Source organism: Carcharhinus amblyrhynchos, chromosome 25, assembly GCF_965287045.1.
Source record: "Carcharhinus amblyrhynchos chromosome 25, sCarAmb.v2.hapA, whole genome shotgun sequence".
Classification (NCBI taxonomy): domain Eukaryota; kingdom Metazoa; phylum Chordata; class Chondrichthyes; order Carcharhiniformes; family Carcharhinidae; genus Carcharhinus; species Carcharhinus amblyrhynchos.
Genome location: NC_137348.1, coordinates 1,368,458 through 1,389,674, shown reverse-complemented (window position 1 = coordinate 1,389,674; position 21,217 = coordinate 1,368,458). Strand labels below are relative to the sequence as shown.

Genomic DNA, 21,217 nt, shown 5'->3' with positions numbered 1-21,217 from the left:
GCACAGACTCTCACTGTCATTTCTCTCTTTAGCTGCTTATTCATCGAAAACCACAACTGAACCAGCCTCCAGCACTCTGTCAGGCAGTGCATTCCAGATCCCAATCACTCCATGTGTGAAAGGATTTCCTCGTGTTCCTTTTAGTGTGACCATGTACCTTATAATGGTATCTTCTCAATCCCTCAGCCAATGGGAATAATTTCTCCATATCTGTCTAAATCCTCTTGATTTTAAACACCTTATCAAATCTCCTCTCAACCTTCTCTTCTTTCAGACGGAAAATCCCAATGTCTCCAATCGATTCACATAACAAAGCCCCTCATCCCCAGAACCTTTCTCATTAATCTTTCCTGCACCTTCTCTAAAGCCGTCCCAAAGTATTTGCCCAGAATTTGACACAATACTTCAGTGAGGCCAAACCAACGTTTTACAAAAGTTCATCATAACTTTCTTGCTTTTGTATGCCAAGCCTGTATTTACCTAGCCTAGAGTGTTGTCAAGACACACCTGGAGTATTGTGTACAGTTTTGGTCTCCCTATCTGAGGAAGGATGTCCTTGCTATAGAGGGAGCACAGTGAAGGTTTACCAGGCTGATTCCTGGGATGGCAGGTCTGTCATATGAGGAGAGACTAAGTTGGTTAGGATTATATTCACTGGAGTTTAGAGGAGTGAGAAGGGATTTCATAGAAACTTATAAAATTCTAACAGGTTTAGACAGGGTAGATTCAGAAAGAATGTTCCCAATTGTGGGGGAGTCTAGAACTATGGATCATAGTTTGAGGATAAGGGGTAAACCTTTTAGAACTGAGGCGAGGAGAAATTTCTTCATCCAGAGGGTGGTGAATATGTAGAATTCACTCCCACAGAATGTAGCTGAGGCTAAAACGTTGTCTGATTTCAAAAAGAAATTAGATAATAGCTCTAGGGGCTAAAGGGATCAAAGGATATGGGAGGAAGGGGGAATCAGGATATTGAATTCAATGAGCAGCCATGATGAAAGTGAATGGTGGAACAGGCACATAGGGCCGAATGGCCTCTTCCTACTTCTAGTCCTGTGTATTCTTTACTTTATATTGTCTCCCCACATTCCTCCTACTAAAATGCATCATTTTGCCCTTCTGTATATTAAATATCATCTGCCACTTGTTTGCCCATTCTTCTAGCCTGTCTGTATCCTCTTTGTGTCCACCACTATCTTCCTCACAGTTCACAACACTTCAAAGTTTTGTATCGTCTGCAAATTTTGGAATTGTGGCATCTGTACCCAAGTCTGGAGTACCGAAATATAAGAAGGAAAGCTGCGGCCCAGGTTCTGAGCCTGGTGAACCCAACTGTATACCTTCCTCCAACCCGAAAAACAACCATTCATCACTGCTCTCTCAGCCAGATTTGCGTCCACTGCTGCCATTTTATTCCAGAAATTTCAATTTTACTGACAAGCCTGGAATGTAACACTTTAGCAAATATGTTTTGGAAGTCACATACATAACATCTACAGTATTCCCCTCATCAACCCCCTCCATTCCCAATTCAAAAACACTTCAGCATTTTAGTTAAACACATTTTCCTGGGAATAAGTGTTTTAGGCATGACAGGGGAGGGTCGAAAAGAGGAGGGGGAGTGGCGCTGTTAGTTAGGGAGCAGATCACAGCGGTGCAGAGGGAGGATAATATAGAGGGGTTAGGAATGGCGTCTCTGTGGGTAGAGTTGAGGAATAGGAAGGGAGCGATTACTATGCTAGGGGTGTACTACAGACCGCCCGACAGCCCACAGGCAGTGGAAGAGGGTATATGTAAAGACATTCTGGATAAGTGTAGGAAGAACAGGGTTGTTGTAGTGGGAGATTTTAATCTCCCTGGGGTGGATTGGAAGGTGCCTAGAGCTGGGGGTTCGGACGGGGAGGAATTCGTAAGATGTGTATTGGATGGGTCCTTGGAGCAGTATGTAGATAGCCCGACTAGAGAAGGGGCTATACTGGATTTAGTTCATAACAATGAGCTGGGTCAGGTGGTTGAGGTTGCAGTAGGTGAACATGTGGCTAATAGTGACCACAACTCTGACTACTTTAGGATACTAATGGAAAAAGGCGAGTGTCGTCCTAAGGGGAGGGTGCTAAACTGGGGGAAGACTAGATACAGCCGGATTAGGCATGAGCTTAGGGATACAGACTGGGATAGGCGGTTAGAGGGCAAGTCCACGTTCGGCATGTGGGAGTCTTTCAAGGGAAAACTGAAATGGGTGCAGGAAAGGCATGTGCCGGTTAGGAGGAAGGTTGGGAAAGGTAGGATTAGAGAGCCGTGGATTACTAGAGATATTAAGGACCTCGTCAGGAAGAAACGAGAGGTGTATGTTAGGTCTAAGCAACTGGGAACGGAAAGAGCGGTGGAGGAATACAGAGAGAGTAGGAGGGATCTCAAAAGGGGAGTTAGGAGGGCAAAAAGGGGGCATGAAATGGCTTTGGCAGGTAGGATTAAGGAAAATCCAAAGGCATTTTACTCCTATGTTAGGAACAAAAGGGTGGCTAGGGGAAAAATCGGTCCCCTCAGGGACAGAGGAGGGGAATTGTGCTTGGAGTCCGAGGGAATGGGGGAGATCCTGAATGAATATTTTGCGTCAGTATTCACAAAGGAGAGGGGCTTGATGTCTGGTACAGTCTTCGAGGGAGCTATAGACCAATTGAAGGAACTATTGATTATGAGGGAAGAAGTGTTAGGGTTTTTAGGTAGCATTAAAACTGATAAATCTCCGGGGCCCGATGGCATTTATCCTAGGCTGCTTAGGGAGGCGAGAGATGAAATTGCTGGGCCTCTGACGCAAATCTTTGTCTCTTCTTTGGACACAGGTGAGGTCCCAGAGGACTGGAGGATAGCGAACGTGGTACCGTTGTTTAAAAAGGGTAGGAGGGATAACCCTGGTAACTATAGGCTGGTGAGTTTAACGTCAGTGGTAGGCAAGTTGATGGAGAGGATTCTTAGGGATAGGACGTATGAGCACTTAGAGCGTTGCGATCTGATTAAGGATACGCAGCATGGCTTTGTAAAGGGGAAGTCTTGCCGTACGAACCTGGTAGAATTTTTTGAGAAGGTGACAAAAACGGTCGACGAAGGACGAGCCGTTGATGTTGTCTATATGGATTTCAGTAAGGCGTTTGACAAAGTCCCTCATGGTAGGTTGGTAGAAAAGATTAAGGCTCATGGGATACAAGGCCAGGTATCTGGATGGGTTGAGAACTGGCTTGCAAAGAGGAGACAGAGAGTAGTAGTGGAAGGGTCCTTTTCTAGCTGGAGGTCTGTCACTAGTGGTGTGCCACAGGGCTCAGTACTGGGACCTCTTCTCTTTGTAGTGTATATAAATGACTTGGAAGAGGGAGTAAGTGGTGTGATCAGCAAATTTGCTGATGACACTAAGATGGCTGGATTGGCGGGCAGTGAGAAGCAGTGTCAGGCAATACAATGGGATATAGATAGGCTGGTTGATTGGGCAGATATATGGCAAATGGAGTTTAATCCGGATAAATGTGAGGTGATGCATTTTGGCTGGAATAATGTAGGGGGGAGTTATATGATAAAGGGTAAGAACATAAGAACATAAGAAATAGGAGCAGGAGTAGGCCATCTAGCCCTTCGAGCCTGCCCCGCCATTCAATAAGATCATGGCTGATCTGTTGTGGCTCAGTTCCACCTTCCCGCCCTCTCCCCATAACCCTTAATCCCCTCTCTTATCAAGAACCCATCAACCCGCTTCTTAAAAATATTTAGCGAGGCAGCCTCCACCACTTCAACGGGCAGAGAATTCCAGAGATTCACCACCCTTTGAGTGAAGAAGTTCCTCCTCAACTCCGTTCTAAACCGCCTCCCCTTTATCTTGAGGCTGTGCCCCCTAGTCCTACTGTCTTTTTTGAGCGGGAAGAGTCTCTCCACCTCTATCCTATCCATCCCATTCATCATCTTATACGTCTCAATGAGATCTCCCCTCATTCTTCTAAACTCTAACGAGTACAAGCCTAGTTTATTCAGCCTCTCCTCATAGCTCAATCCCCTCAACTCCGGTATCAGCCTAGTAAACCTCCTCTGCACTCCCTCCAGGGCCAAAATATCCTTGCGCAGGTGCGGCGCCCAAAACTGCACACAGTACTCCAGCTGCGGCCTCACCAATGCCCTATACAGCTGCAGCAAGACCTCCCTACTTTTATATTCAATCCCCCTCGCTATGAAGGCCAGCATCCCATTCGCCTTCCTGACCACCTGCTGCACCTGCAAGCTGGGTTTTTGCGACTCATGCACAAGGACCCCGAGGTCCCTCTGCACCGTCGCCTGCTGCAGTTTTTCGCCACGTAAGTAATAGTCCTTCCTACCATTCATCCTACCAAAGTGGACCACCTCACACTTGCCAACATTAAATTCCATTTGCCATTTCCTGGCCCATTCGCCCAGCCTATCTAGATCCTTCTGCAGACTCTCCACACCCTCCGCACAATTTGCCTTTCCCCCAATCTTGGTGTCATCAGCAAATTTCGACACCCTGCACTCGGTTCCCTCCTCCAGATCATCTATATAAATGGTAAATAGCTGAGGCCCCAGCACCGACCCCTGGGGCACCCCACTAGTCACCAACCGCCAATCCGAATAGCACCCATTGACCCCCACTGTCTGCCTCCTATTTGACAACCAGTCCTCCTATAAAGAGTATAGAAATGCAGCAGGACCTGGGGGTGCAAGTGCACAAGTCTTTGAAAGTGGCAGTACAAGTGGAGAAGGTTATGAAGAAAGCCTATGGTATGTTAGCATTGGTGAGGCCGCAGCTGGAGTACTGTGTGCAGTTTTGGGCGCCGCACCTGCGCAAGGATATTTTGGCCTTGGAGGGAGTGCAGAGGAGGTTTACTAGGCTGATACCGGAGTTGAGGGGGTTGAGCTATGAGGAGAGGCTGAATAAACTAGGCTTGTACTCGTTAGAGTTTAGAAGAATGAGGGGAGATCTCATTGAGACGTATAAGATGATGAATGGGATGGATAGGATAGAGGTGGAAAGACTCTTCCCGCTCAAAAAAGACAGTAGGACTAGGGGGCACAGCCTCAAGATAAAGGGGGGGCGGTTCAGAACGGAGTTGAGGAGGAACTTCTTCACTCAAAGGGTGGTGAATCTCTGGAATTCTCTGCCCGTTGAAGTGGTGGAGGCTGCCTCGCTAAATATTTTTAAGAAGCGGGTTGATGGGTTTTTGATAAGAGAGGGGATTAAGGGTTATGGGGAGAGGGCGGGAAAGTGGAACTGAGCCACGACAGATCAGCCATGATCTTATTGAATGGCGGGGCAGGCTCGAAGGGCCAGATGGCCTACTCCTGCTCCTATTTCTTATGTTCTTATGTTCTTATGTTAGCCTTTATAGGAAGGGGTATAGAGTACAAGAGCTGGAGTCTAATGTTGCAGTTGTACAGAACGTTGGTTAGGCCGCATTTAGAGTACTGCGTCCAGTTCTGGTCGCCTTAATGCCGGAAGGACGTGGAGACTCTGGACAGAGTGCAGAGGAGGTTTACCAGGATGTTGCCTGGTATGGAAGGACTGGGTTTTGAGGAAAGGTTGAGCAAATTGGGGCTGTTTTCCCTTGAAAGACGGCGACTGAGGGGGGATCTAATAGAGGTATATAAGATTATGAAGGGTATAGATAGAGTAAACAGAGGTAAGCTATTTCCTATGTTAGAGACACACAGTACGAGGGGCCACGGGCTTGGGGTGAGGGGGGAGAGGTATAACACAGATATTAGAGGGAGGTTTTTCACAGAGGGTAGTAGGGGTATGGAATGCTCTGCCAAGTAAGGTGGTGGAGGCAGGCACGCTGGAGTTGTTTAAGAGTAACTTAGACAGGCACATGAGTGGGTTGGAGATGGGGGGATATAGGAGATTGTTTTAAATAAGGTTCATTAGCATTGGGACATCCCTGGTAATGTATAAGGATGTGGAATCATACTAATGTTTTTTTCTTTTAATTCACAGTTTTAAGTCGGTCCACCTTGTTGTCCAATGAGGGGCATACACGCGGTGGGTCGTACTGGGGCTGCTCTTGAATGTTCGAGAATAGCCTAGTGCTTCATGTCGTTAGTGTGTGCTTAAACTGGACCAGATACTGGGCAGACGACAGCTCAGTGGCTATCACTGTTTGCTGTGCAGACACATGGATTTGGGCCGGTGTCTGTGGGAGTTTGCGCATTCTCCCCGTGCTTGTGTGGGTTTTCTCCGGGTGCTCCGGTTTCCTCCCACACCCCAAAGATGTGCTATTAGGCTGATTGGAGATAATAAATTGTCCCTAAATTAGTTTCCCTCAATGTGGAATGCCATAAACAATAGATAAGGGTCATGGGTGGAGGGGGGACTGGTAGTGTTAAAATGGCGGCGCGGGCTCGTTGGGCCGAAGGGCCTGTTTCCTGGGCTGTTTTTGTTCTTTGTTCATTTTGTCCTAACAAATCTGTGCCAGCTTTATATGATAAACCCACAATTTTCCAAGTGATTATTATTTTTGTCCCAGATTAGTTTCTAAAATCATTCCCGCCACTGCATTTAAACTGACTGAGGGTCCCTTCCAGCAATGAAGAAATTCAGTTCTGTTGAGGGAATTGAAGAATCTGGGATTGTTCATCATAAAGCAGAAAATGTGAAACAGAGATTTAATCGAGGTGTTCAGGAAATCTGTTGACAGCTTTTCCCATCTTGCTCAATTTCCTCTGGCACACTCGCTGACAATACAAAGCCATGGAATTAAAATAATTGACAGAAGGACCAGAGACATGTTATGATCTGGAATGTACCACCTGAAAGAATGGAAAAATCAGACTCCACATGTGCTCAAGGAGAATTAATCCTACAGGGAAAAGGCTGGAACATGACACTAAGTTGGACGATACTTTCATAGAACTAGCACAGACACAAGAGGCCAAATGGCCTCCTTTTTCACTGGAAGATTCTGTAATTCACAGACTTAATGGGCCCAATTTCTTATTGGTGATGTGACATTGTACAGTGCAGAGATAGAGGATAGTGCAGGGTGTCCAGTGGCAGCTGCTTTGGGAAGACGAGGCTGTTCAGAGACTGAAAGTAGTTCTAATCATTTATATTTAGCAGTGACAGGCAAGCACAAAACTGGACAATGGCCTTTTGGACCAGAATTAAATCCATAATCACCTCTTTTTGTTATAAGTGTGTTACCAGAAATCAAAGGGTTAATAATCAGTCAATCAGGTTATAAAGACACATCCTTAAAAAAAAACTTCAATCCACAGCAGGAGATGTGGAATGGATTATGATTAAATACAATCTCAGTGATCACCTTTAACAGTGACACCTCTGTATCTGTACCAGAGCATTGCCTGTGCATCAGCCATGGTAACAGCAGCTGCATTACTGAATGAGTTCACTGCCAGCAAACCACACGGGGGACACGCAGGAGAGGGTGCCAGTCTGAGATTCCCCCACCCCCTGCACTCCAAAAAGCAGGCGCTTTCATATGAACCTTCTGTCACACTGCATCATTCAGTAATCCTTCATTTCTCTAGTCTCTGGGGATTTTCCTTTATGAGTTCTAGGAGATTTTCATCCCGATAAAGGTCAGCTTTGGAAACATTACCAGAGAGTGTTTCTCCTTTACTGGCTGTGGGGGGGGGGTGGGGGGGTAGACTGTCTGTGGAGAGCACAGTGACAGGGTACAATAGGGCATCCTTTAGAATTTAGACAGAGCTGCAATGACCCGTGGAAAATGAGCAGCACATTGGCTCCATTAGTATGCTGGGCTCCTGTGCATTCCTGTGACTTGCTCTGTTGTGAACACTGGATGGGGATGAAGGTCAAGAACAGACTCTCAGCTTGGATCAAGCCAGGCCAGGCCCTCCTTTAACAGCAGGACAACATTAACCAAGAAAATTCTTTATGTTAAATACAAAGAAAGCAAGCAGATGATTAAGTGGATAAATCTCCTACCCGAGGGATGGGATTAAGGCCCATTCACCAATGTCCGAGGTTCCATTCCCAGTCCCTGGGAAACCTCACTGATTTCAATCAGGGCAGTGTTAGTAGTGGCATAGCTACTCTCAGTGCTCCTCTGTTAGGGGAGGGCACATCAGCCACGCTGCCTATTCCTTATCACTGTCTACTGACCCCTGGGTTAAAAAGTGAGTATGAGAGAGAGAGATGAGGGTGTGTGTGGGGGGAGGGGCGCAAAATCACTCAGGGTTCCTGTTCCTGATCACTGTCCAGCGATCCCTGGGTTAGAGAGAGAGAGAGAGAGAGAGGTGGGAGGTGGGAGGAATCAGTCAGGGTTCCTGTTCCTGATCACTGTCCAGTGATCCCTGGGTTAGAGAGAGGGAGAGAGAGGCAAGAGGTAGGGGGGAATCAGACAGGGTTCCTGCTCCCAATCTTTAAGCAAGGATAATTCCAGCTGAGCTCAGATACCAACTGTCCACATGTGAAATGGTCAGTCTGTAAACCTCACATTGTGGGCCTCCTTGACTGAAGGAGTAGCGTGTTTTTGACAGCAATGAGGGAACCACTGAGTTTCCCCAAGCCCATCTTGTTTTCTGCATAACTCAACTCTTGAGATGAGCATTTCCTGAACAAGGAACTCGCAGTGAGTGCAGAGCAGAGTGGAATGAATTGGAATAAACCAATAGAGAGCTGGCGCCTTGGGGGCTGGGTTTGTGATTTCAGTGTGGATTATCCTGTAATAAAGCTGTGTCACCAAGTGCCTCCGCAGAGCGAGCCCTGCACACATCCCTTAACCTAACTAGACACACCTCTGAAGTCTGCGCCCATACCTTCCCGCTTCATCCCCATGGCAAGACACTTTTGGTAGCGGCAGTACTGGCATCGATTACGTTGGCGCTTATCGATTATACAGTCCTTGTTGTCACGACAAGTGTAGGTAAGGTCTTTGCGCACCGTGCGTTTGAAGAACCCTTTACAACCTTCACAGCTGTAAACACCGTAATGTTTGCCTGTAGGGAGGGAAACAGATTGTAAAATTGTCATCTTGTAGGTGGGTGCTTACACAACGTTAACATCGATATAAACTCAGTCCCATCTACAAGGAGAGGAATTGGAATGGGAAAAGGAGATGGCTAACGTACACTACTCTGGGGAATCAACTCCACTCAGGGGCATCACTCTGCCCTGGAGACATAAATCATCCCCATTACCTAACTGCCCCTCCCCACATGGTACAGAGGTTCTGTACTGCCCCGGGGGACAACAGAGAAACTCTCTCACTACAGGAATAGGGAGACCTTGCTCAGGTTGAAACGAGTTTCATGAACTGGTAATGAATGCACTGACGTAACGATGGTACTCAGCAGTGGAACAGCGCAGAGAGCACTAAGACATACATACCTGAAGACCTGTCCCCACAAATGGCACAGATGTGTTTGGTGAGGGAAAGTGGACAGTTTGAGGAATGTGGCGACATTTTTAGCACACCGTTAATTCCCAAAGGTGGTTTCACATCCTCGGTGCTGCTGACTGAATTCATGGACGAGTTAATCTGCAATACAAGAAAGGGTGAAATCAGAAACTGCCTGACATTCTGTACACTGCCTATTCTGCACCCTCCCTACACCCCAGCCATACACATTATAAGCTACTCTGGGTACTCAGCATAAACCGGGGCAAGCTGGTTGTATTATGCCACCCACTAGGAGAAACAAGCCCACACACAGCACCCAGTGAGGACGAATGAGCACCAACATGAAAGGGTTAACAGCGGCAATTTGGACTCCTCCTGACATTGGGGGGATTGGGAGGCGTCAGTGCTCCCAGTTTCCTCAGTGTGCTGCTGTGGAAATGCACATTGATTCCATCTCCTGTTTTCTCCCAGAACAGCCCAAAACACCCGGAAGTGCTGACTGTCACTGGGAAGAGCGCTCAAGGAAACCCTCACAGTGAGAGACAGGGGGCGAGGGAGACAGGGGGCGAGGGAGACAGGGGGCGAGGGAGGCAGGGGGCGAGGGAGTGTGGGAGGGGGTGCATGAGGGAGTGAGTGTGAGAGTGAGTGACAGGGAGAGAGGGTGTGAGAGAGAGAGAGAGAGAGAGGGGACGAGTGTGAGAGTATGTGAGAAAGGAGTGTGAAAGAGTGAGCGAGAGAGTATGTGTGTGTGAGAGTGAGTGAGAGAGTGAGCGAGTGGGTGGGTGAGTGTGTGCGAGTGGGTGTGAGAGAGAGAGAGATAGAGAGTTGGATGACTTTTCCATCATAGACCTCAAGTTCAGAGAGACAGACAAGCAGGAGTCTGTTATTGGATAGCGATCAGGAGCTGGAAGCCTGGCGGAGCTCCCTCACCCCACTACCCCTCGAACTTTGGAACAGAGACAAACGCAGTAACTCAATCACCGGCTGGTTTCAGGAAATGGAAGCCCTTTGTGTTGGGGCTGTGCCTTGGGACAATTTACCCAACAGCAAAAAGAACAAGTTCCAACTTTGGTGATTGCAGCATTAAAGAAAAAGTATGGAATTCACAAGCTCTGTACAGCACAAGCTCACAGTCTCAGCAGCACCCTCACAAGAGACTGAGTCCATTGTGTCAGCCAGCAGCTCAATAGATTCCATTACATAACCGTGTCATGACATCAAACCCCGACAGGTATTACACACAGTAAAACTGCTCAATTCATTTCCACTCCTTCAATAACAGTTCAGGCAGTTGTTCAGGAGTGTGTGCCGTTCTCCATGTGAAAGCCCAAGGCTGTGCACAATATTCCTTCACCAGTACCCCCAACCCCAACTCTGTATAATGGCAACTTCACAACTAACCCCGTGCTGTACCTGTCCTGGGAGTGTTCGATGGGGGACAGTGTTGACGGAGCTTTACTCTGTATCTAACCCCGTGCTGTACCTGTCCTGGGAGTGTTTGATGGGGACAGTGTAGAGGGAGCTTTACTCTGTATCTCACCCCGTGCTGTACCTGTCCTGGGAGTGTTTGATGGGGACAGTGTAGAGGGAGCTTTACTCTGTATCAAACCCCTTGCTGTTTCTGTCCTGACAGAGTTTGATGGGGATGGTATAGAGGGAGCTTTATTCTGTTCAGTCTTTTCTGAAGGGTTTTCTGATACAATTATGGAATCATAGTAGGAAATCTGCCTTTTCATAAAATGGAAACCAGACTGTTGATTCAGTCATCCTGAGTATTTGTCAGTGCAAAGGCTCCGGGGGATTGTGATCAAGGAACTCTGACTTTGCAGTACATTCTGCAGGCAGTATGTCTGTGTAAGGCATCAGGATTTGAGCAGTGTTATAGAAGATCCAGCCTCCATGATGTGATGGCTCCAGGTCAGATGCAGCCTTGGTGAATTCCTCATCCCTTTCCCTGCTCTGAATGTTCATGAAGTGAAAGCTCTCAGAATCGCAGAGTTATTAGGATACAGGAGACCACCATCTGGCCCATCCTGTCTGCACTAGCTCTCCAAATGAGCAATTCACATGCTGCCATTCTCCTGCTGTCTCTCTGTAATTCGGTACAATTCTTCCATTTCAAATAACTATCTAATTCCCTTGTGAACGCCTTGATTGAACCTGAATTCCAGACCTGAACCACTCGCTGAGTAAAACCATTTCTCCTCATATCACAATTGCTTCTTTTGCTAATTATTATAAACGTGTGCTCAATCCTTTCAAACATATAAAATAGAACGGGTAGGACATTCGGCCCTTTAGGCCTACTATCCCATTCAATAAAATCCTGGCTGATCTGTTCACAAATGGGAACTGCTGCTCCCTATTTACTCTGTGCAGACCCCCCGTGATCTTGAATACATCTATCAAATCTCCTATCAGCCTTCTTTTCTCCAAGGAAAACAGTCCCCAGCTTCTTCAATCTATCCTTATTTTCACAGTAGCTTCATTGCAGTGCTGTGAGCCCTACTGGTGACATTAATAAATAAACCCAAAATTTAACCTCATTACTGACATTCCTCATCCCTGGAGCCATTCTTGTGCGTTTACTGTCAGCCCCAAAGTCTATCGACTGCCAGCCCGAGTGAACCAGCTGGTTTTAAACCCACTGCAGCTCCTTCCCTCTTGGGCAAGCATCCACTCGCCAAATAGGGAACCTCCTATTCTATTGGGGAGGCGATGGCCGAGTGATAGCACAGTGGTTAGCACTGCTGCTTAACAGCTCCAGGGTCCTGGGTTCGATTCTCGGCTCAGGTCGTTGTCTGTGTGGAGTTTGCACATTCTCCTCATGTCTGTGTGGGTTTCCTCTGGGTACTCCGGTTTCCTCCCAGTCCAAAGATGTGACGGTTAGGTTGATTGGCTATGCTAAGAAATTGCCCCTTAGCGTCCGGGGTAGCGGAGCTTAGAGGGATTAGTGGGTAAAATATGTAGGGCCTGGGTGGGATGGTGTTCGGTGCAGACTCGATGGGCCAAAGGGCCTCTTTCTGCACTGTAGGGTTCTATGGTATTATCGTTATTAATCCAGAAACTCAGCTAACGTTCTGAGGACCCGGGTTTGAATCCTGCCACGGCAGATAATGGAATCTAAATTCAATAAAAATTATCTGGAATTAAGAATCTACTGATAACTACGAAACCATTGTCTATTGTTAGAAAAACCCATCCGGTTCGCTAATGTCCTTACCTGGTCTGGCCTACATATGATTCCAGAGCCACAGCAATGTGGTTGATTCTCATCTGCCCTCCAAGAGCAACTAAGGATGGGCAATAAATGCTGGCCAGTCAGCGACATCCATGTCCCACGGATGAATAATAAAAACTGAAGCCTGCAATAAGATCCCGCATGGCCATCATAACAATCCACAAACTCTGAAATTTTGTCGAGGTCTTGGACATTCATGTATATGCCACAGAAGGCTGTGGAGGCCAGGTCACTGAGTGTCTTTAAGACAGAGGTAGATAGGTTCTTGATCAATAAGGGGATCAAGGGTTATGGGGAGAAGGCAGGAGAATGGGGCTGAGAATCACATCAGCCTTGATTGAAAGGCAGAGCAGACTTGATGGGCTGAATGGCCCAATTCTGTTCCTACATCTTATGGTCTTATATCAGGAAAAGCAAGGATCCCATCATTAACCCCTGGGAACTCTATTTCCACTTGGGAGAGGCAAAGCTTGATCAGGGATAGTCAGCAGGGCTTTGTCACAGGGAGGTCATGCCTGACAAATACAACTGAATTTTTTGAGGAGGCAACCAGGTGTGTAGATGAGGGGAGTGCAATCGATGTAGTTTATATGGATTTCAGAAAAGCTTTTGACAAGGTCCCACATGGGAGTCTTGTAAAGAAGGTAAATGTACATGGGATACAAGATAATTTGATAAAGTGGATTCAAAATTGGCTCAGTTGTGGGAGACAGAGGATGATGAGAGAAGCTGCTTTAGTGACTGGAAGCCAGTGTCCAATGGCTTTCCACAAGGATCTGTGTTGGGCCCCCTATTATTCATCATTTGTATAAATGACATTGGTGACTATGTGGGGAGTAGGGTCAGTAAGTTTGTGGATGACACAAAGACTGGCCGGGTGGGGAACAGTGAGGTGGCGTATCTTGGGCTACAGGAAGATATAGACAGAATGGTCAAATAGGCAGATAAATGACAGATGGAATTTAACCCTGAAAAGTGTGAGGTGATACACTTTGGAAGGTGTAATTTGACAAGGAAGTATTCAATGAATTGTAGGACACCAGGAAGTTCTGTGGAACAGAGGGACCTTGGTGTGTTTGTCCACAGATCTCTGAAAGCAGATGGGCATGTTATAGGGTGGTGAAAAAGGCATATGGAACACTTGCCTTTGTCAATCAATGCTCAACTTACAAATGCAGGCAAGTCATTTGGAGTTGTATAGAACTTTGGTGAGGTCACAGCTGGAGCAGTGTGTGCAGTTCTGGTCACCGCATTATCGGAAGGATGTGATTGCACTGGAGGGGGTGCACAGGAGATTCACCAGGATGCTGTCTGGGATGGAACATTTAAGTTATGAAGAGAGGTTGGATAGGCTTGGGTTGTTTCATTGGAGCAGAGAAGACTGAGAGGCGACCTGATCGAGGTGTTCAAGATTATGAGAGACATGGACAGAGTGAATAAAGAGCAGCTGTTCCCTTAGCTGGAGGCTCAGTCACAGGGGACATAGGTTCAAGGTGAGGGGCAGGAGGTTTGGGGGGGGATGTGAGGAAAACCTGGAGGACGGTGGTGAGGGTCTAGAATGTGCTGCTCAGGAGGATAGTGGAGGCGGGATGCCTCCCATCCTTTAAAAAGTATCCGGGTGAGCACCAGGCACATTATAACATTCGGGGCTATGGACCAAGTGCTGGCAGATTGGATTAGGTGGGATTTCAGGTGTTTCTTGCATGCCAATGCAGACTCGATGGGCCTGGTCTACACTATACAATTCTATGATTCTAGAACTCCATTTCAAATGTTCCTCCAGCGTAAGAAACATCCAATCACCATTCTGCTTCCTGTCACCCAATTTTATATCCATGTTGCTACTGGCCCTTTTATTCTGAGCTATATCTTTTCTCATAAATCCATTGTATGGCACTGTAACACATGCTTTTTGGAAGTCTCTGTACACCACAACAACAGCATTACCCTTATCAACCTTCCCTGTTACATCTTCAAAAACTCCAGCAAGTTAGTTTAAGATGATTTTCCCTCAGGAAAGCCATTATGGCTTTACTTAATTAATCCACATCCATGTGACTATTAATTTTGTCCCAAATTACTGTTTCTAGAAGTTTCCCCAACACAGAAATTAAACTGATTGGCCTGTTGTCGTTGGCTTATTGTTACATCCTTTTTGGACAAGTGTGCAATGTTTATAATTCTCTAGCCCTCTGATATCACTCTCGAGTCTAAGGAAATTATGGCCAGTGACACTGCAATTTCCACTCTTATTTTCCTCAGTGTCATTGGGTGCCTCTCACCCGGTCCTGATGCCTTACCAAGTTTGCATACAAACGCATGAACTAGGAGATGAGTCGCCTATTTGGCCTCTCAGGCTATTCCACCATTCAATAAGATCATGATGGATTTGAACGGAGCCTTAACTCCACATTCTCACTGAGCCCTTTAACTCCCTCTTTAGTCAAGAATCTATCTACCTTTAGCTTAAAAATCTTCACCACCCTGCTTCCATTGCTTTCTGGAGACCAGCATCCCTCATCTCCATCTTAAATGGGAGACCCCTTGTTTTTAAACTGCACCTTCTATTTCTGGGCTCTCCCGCATCATTCCAACACAAATAGTTTATCTAAAACCTCCTCCTTATCAATTTCAAACCTTTTTATGTCTGAATTGCCTTCTTTTTCACCATGCCCCAGGTGGCATCCTGTTTCTTGGGTGAAGAGAAATGCAAAGCATTTATTTCATATGACAGCTCTGCCTCCATGCGTAGATCCCCTTTTTGGACTCTGAACAACCCAACTCCTCCTTTCACTACCCTTCTATTATTCTGATGCTTTCAATGGACTTAGGCATGAAACTGTTGAAATCATGGGGAGATTGCTAGACTTCCAATTGTCAGAGATAAGGGATTGTCACAGTAACTTCATTGCAGTCACATACTTGTGACACTAATCAATAAACTTAAAATTAGTTGTTACGTGGCACATCTCAAACCAGGAATCTGGTCTGAGGATGTGAACAGGAGATTAGATTTGGCGGTTTTGGATTTTATCCAAGGCTGAAATGTGGAAATGGTCTATTTAGAGTTGTATTTTGAGTGTGGTTTTTGCTCAGTAACACTTCCTCTATAGTTAATACTCAGAGCAGATTGTTGTCTGTAACTGATTTCTTACACCGAACACTAAGACTGGCTGTTGCAATTGGACTATCGTCAGCTTCTCAATTCTGGGTCATGAGTGTCACACCCAGTTGGTAACTCGATCTTTTTAGCTAGGATTGTCAGTTCTATCTCTGACACTGATCCAAGTTTTCAAATTATCACTGTTTCAGTTTCTGAGATTCTTCTGCATTTTCTCTGGACTTTATTTAAAACTGTGCAATTTATTAAAATGTTTTGGTTCAGTGAGACCTTGATGCCAGATACAGATCAATAAAGAAAGCAAGTTGATAAAGTGGTTAAAAAAAGGTATATGGGGGTCACATGATGCAGGCGTGGGAATAGCTGTGTTTTTGTGAGCTCTGACATTACTCATCTTCTAATCCTTTTATTTATCCTGAATCACAACCCATAATTACTGAATCCTGGCGTGTATACTCTTGTGCTACATTCCTGGAAGATCCTCATCAAGTTGGGGTGATGGGGAGCTGAACAAAATCAGGAAAATCAAGGTTTGATCAATAAAGAGGTAGCTGGAATGGGGCCTTGTTCGTGATGGCGGTTTAGCTGGTGAGTGGGCTTAAGCTCTGGTCGTGTTGCAGGCATGGAGGTGATGGCTGCCATTGTGAGTAAAGCTGTGGATGATGGGACTCAGTTCCCTGGCACACATTATTGTTGCTCACACTAATGAACTGCAAGATACCCAAAAGATAATGAATGAAGAAATCCTGTCAGTTGCAAAGGACAGTTCCCTTGGCAGAGGTTCATCTTCAGTGCTTGCAAATCCTGCTGCATGGTAATCTCATGGAGATGGAGCTGGAGAAGGAATGTCCATGCCATCCGATCTCCCAAGGCGAGCAAAGGATAAATTCCTAAAGAATTCAAGAACTGGCTGCCATCTTTTCATAATCTCGATTTGAAGGCTGTAGTTTCATGCTTGAAGAGGCATTCTGTACCCGGTCTTCGAGATGTGGAGTCAGTTATTGGCCCCAATCGCTGGTCTGACCTTGTCTTGACCTCAGTGTTTACCGAGCGGGCTGGAGGTGGCCGGACACGATGTGATCTAGATCTCTCTCTGCAGAAGCACGGAAGCTTCTGAGTGATGACACAGCCGAGGTGCAGACGCCTCAGTGAAACTGTGGATGGATTTTTAACGTTGCCCAAGAATCCTGCCAAGGTTTTGGCCTTTTCAAGCTCTGTGGATGGCTACGTTATCCTGCAGTTCATCATTAATCCTGAACTACTGCCTCTGGGATTATAATCCTGATTTTGTGGTGTAGTCTTTTATCCTGACCAGGGAATTTGATATGTGAGCAATGAGGCGTGGCCCACCTGTTATCCTTTGAAAGCCAGGGATATCCATTTATTTTGATAACGGGATTCATCCACCGATATGCTCTGGTTGTGGCATGAGGGAGACCTTACTTTAAAATGTGTTACCATTTACACTCAATCTTGGTCTTTTGTGTGGTACAGGGAGAGGGGGGTGGGTAAGGGGGCCTTCCCATTCTGTTTCCGCCCCGTGTCAAATTTAAATCCTTTGCGTTTATTGTTTGTAGTAAGCTCTATTGAGGAGCATGCTGGGATGGTTGTGTGGATTAGGGTTGTGCAATTTTTATCCTTTATTTGTATTGGTTTCCTGGCATTGATAACGGAGGTGTACATAATAAGGTATCCTTTAATTGTGAACAATTTGAGTAGCAGAGCAGCAAGGCTAGCGGTTTGCTATAGAGGTGGCAGGCATGGCCTTATAAGTCCTCATGGTAGGTGAGGAAAACCCCCATTAGAACCAATACTGTTGCATTTTTCTTTTGCATTTTTGCAACTTCAGGGTTAAAGAATCCGTATTGGTCTCCTGTGAAGGTGCAGGCAGATCATGTAGCCTGGGAAAGTATGGGTTTTATTGACACTGCACCTTTGGCACAGCTAGAGTTGGGGGAAATACTTACGGGGATTGCAAGCCCAAGCATGGTCAGGGAATCCTTGGGTGGCTAGCCTTTCTTCGGAGTGATTTTCTATACTTCCCTTGATTGGGTAGGTTAGGGCAGTCGTTATCTGTTCCCAAATCCTTGGAAAACATGTCGGATGAGGGAATAAGTTGTCATCCCCCAAAGGAGGCAGAAAGGCCTCCTTCAGTGCTGTCAGATTTTTCTATACAGATGCATGTTGCACTGCAGGTATGTGTTATTGCAATCCTCAACATCTCTGCAGCTTTGACCGGTACAGCCAACTGGTGATCAGATAATCCTACTCCAGAAAGGAGTATCGACTCTCCCTGACTTCCCCATCATTGCTTCAGCTTGGGTGGCACAGTGGTTAGCACTGCTGCCTCACAGCACCAGGAGACCTGGGTTCAATTCCCAGCTTGGGTCACTGTGTGAAGTTTGCATGTTCTCCCTATGTCTGTGGGGGTTTCCTCCGGCTGCTCCAGTTTTCTCCCACAGTCTGAAAGACATGCTGGTTAGGTGCACTGGCAGTGCTGAATTCTCCCTCAGTGTATCCAAACAGGTGCCGGAGTGTGGCAACTAGGGGATTTTCACAGTAACTTCATTGCAGTGTTAATGGAAGTCTACTTGTGACACTAACAAAAACTTTAAACAGCTTGGTTGCTTCCTCCCCACCATGCAAGTGTACAAAACAATACTTTACATTCCATTTCATCTAACACCGTTCTTCACAGTTATGGATTCTCTCAGCTGATTGATGGTAGGAATTGGATATGTGAAGGAGTGTGTCTGATTGAACACAGCATTGCTTGCTAAGCTGTTCTGTCATTTATCCGCAGCCAACAGGCAATTTAAAATACAATGGAGAAGTCTCAATGCTAACACAGCCATCTGTACCGGTTCTGTCCACTGGAATTAGAGATTAGAGCCCCTTTACAAGTGACCGACTGAGTTAGACCATAAAACATAGGAGCAGAATTAGGCCACTCAGCCTATCAAGTCTACTCCGCCATTTAGTCATGATTTTTTTTCCTCATCCCCATTCTCCTGCCTTTTCCTCATAACCCCTGATCCCCTTATTAATCAAGAACATATTAATCGGGGGAATAATTCAGAAGCATCATTTTAAGGTTTATGGGTGTGATGATGGAGCAGTATGAGTTTATAGCTCTCTGATGGTGCAGACAGGTTGCTGTGGTACAGCTGTTCCTTAGAGCTTTTTAAAGGTAGGATTGAAGTGAGGTCATTTTTCCATATGCCGGCTGGAAACAAAACTTGCAAATGTTTCCACTTTGATAGACTAGCACAAGCAAACCTCATCAACTGTGGGGATTATATCAAAGCGTGTGTGCACATGTGTGGACCTAGAGTCCATTTTTACCTGAAAAAAAGATTATTTTATAGGATGTGAGCGTCACTGGCTGGGCCAGTATTTATTGCACAGCCCTAGTTGCCCGAGGGCAGCTAGGTTCAACCACATTGTTGTGGCTCTGGAGTCACACATAGACCAGACAGTAAAGATGGTAGATTTCCTTCCCGGAAGGACATTAGTGAACTAGATGGGTTTTTCTGACAATCAACAATGGTTTTATGGTCATCGGTAAATTCTTAATTTTAGATTTTTTTTATTGAATTTAAATTTCACCATCTGCTGTGGCGGGATTCGAACCCAGGTCCACAGAACATTAGCTGAATTTCTGGATTCATCGTCTGGTGATAATACCACTAGGCCATCGCCTCCCCAATAATTGCCCTCGAGAAAGTAGCAGTGAGCCACCCTCTTAAAGTGCTGTAGCCCCTGCTGTGTAGGTACAGTGCTATTAGGGAGGGAGTTCCAGGATTTTGTTCCAGCCACCATGAAGGAATGGCAATACATTTCCAAGTCATGGTGATAAATGGCTTGGAGCGAAACTTCCAGATGGTGGTGTTCACATGTATCTGCTGCCCTTGTCCTTCCAGATGAGTTTGAAAGGCACTGCATAAACAGCCTTGGTGAGTGCCAGCAGTACATCTTGTAGATGGTACACACTACTGCTGCTGTTCATGGTGGTGCAAACATAAAAAATAGAAGGCCATTCGGCCCTTCAAGCCTGCTCCTCTATTCATTATAATCATAGCTGATCATTCAGCTCACTATCCTGATCCCACCTTCCCCCTCATATCCTTTGATCCCCTGCGCCTCAAGTGTTTTATGCAACTGGTCCTTGAAAAACATTCAATGTTTTGGCCTCAACTGCTTTCTGTGATAGTAAATTCCACAGCCTGACCACTCTCTAGGTGAAGAGATGTCTCCTCATCTCTGTCCTAATGGTCTACCCTGTACACTCATTTTGTGACCCCTGTTTCTGGAAACCCCACCATTGGAACTGTCCGTTCTGCATCTACCCTGTCTAATCCTGTTAGAATTTTATGGGCTTTTATGAGATCCCCTCTGATTCTTCTGAACTCTAGTGAATACAATCCAAACCGACTCAATTTCTCCTGATAGGACAGGCCTGCTATCCCAGGCATCAGCCTGATAAACCTTCACTGCACTCCCTCTATAGCAAGAACATCCTCCCTCAGCTGAGGAGACCAAAGCTGCACACAATACTCCAGGTGTGGCCTCACCAAGGCCCTGTATAATTGCAGCAAGACACTGCTGCTCCTGTACTTGAATCCTCTCGCTATGAAGCCCAATATGTCATTTGCCTTTTTTACTGCCTGCTGCACCTGTACGCTTACCTCCAGTGACTGGTGTACGAGAAACCCAGGTGCCATTGCACATTCCCCTCTCCTACTTTATGGCCAGATAATAATCTGCCTTCCTGTTTTTGCTGCTCAAGTGGATAACCTCACATTTATCCAAATTTTCCCTCATATGCCCACACGCTCAGCCTGTCCAAATCACACTAAATCATCTCTGCATCCTCCTCATACGTTAGTCATACCATCCCTGAAATCAGTCTGGCAAATCTTCTCTGCACTTCCTCTATAGCAAGAACATTCTTCCTGAGATAAGGATACCGAAACTGCACAGTTTTGTGTCATCTACAAGTGTGTTGATATTACATTTAGTTCCCTCATCTAAATGCTGAATATACATGAGTGAATAGCTGGGGTCCCAGCACTGATCCTTGTGGTATTCCACTAGTTACTGCCTGCCATTTGGAAAAAAGACTCATTTACTCCTACTCTGTTTCTTCTCTGCCAACCAGTTTCTGTCCGCTTCAATACACTATAGAACATTACAGCGCAGTACAGGCCCTTCGGCCCTCGATGTTGCGCCGACTAGTGGAACCAATCTAATGACCCTCTAACCTAAACTATTCCAATGTTATCCATATGCCTATCCACTGACCATGTGAATGCCTTTAAAGTTGGCGAGTCCACAACTGCTGCAGGCAGGGCATTCCACGCCCTTACTACCCTCTGACATCTGTCCTATAATTATCACCCCTTAATTTAAAGCTATGTCCCCTCATGTTAGCCATCACCATCCGAGGAAAAAGGCTCTCACTATCCCCGAACC

The 21,217-nt window shown here is 46.1% G+C and overlaps 1 protein-coding gene across 4 annotated transcripts in view; it reads right to left on the bottom strand.

The window, feature by feature from the left end:
- LOC145358360 (retinoic acid receptor RXR-alpha-A) overlaps positions 1-21,217 on the bottom strand; it is an 87,165-nt gene that overhangs the window by 16,234 nt on the left and 49,714 nt on the right. For 3 of the 4 annotated variants that reach the window (XM_080212318.1, XM_080212319.1, XM_080212320.1), the window contains exons 3-4: positions 9,368-9,518; positions 8,776-8,976 (exon numbers count right to left, since the gene is read on the bottom strand). In XM_080212318.1, the coding sequence (XP_080068444.1) occupies positions 8,776-8,976; positions 9,368-9,518 (352 nt within the window). The remainder of the gene's footprint in view (positions 1-8,775; positions 8,977-9,367; positions 9,519-21,217) is intronic. The other variant, XM_080212322.1, reaches the window with a different exon arrangement.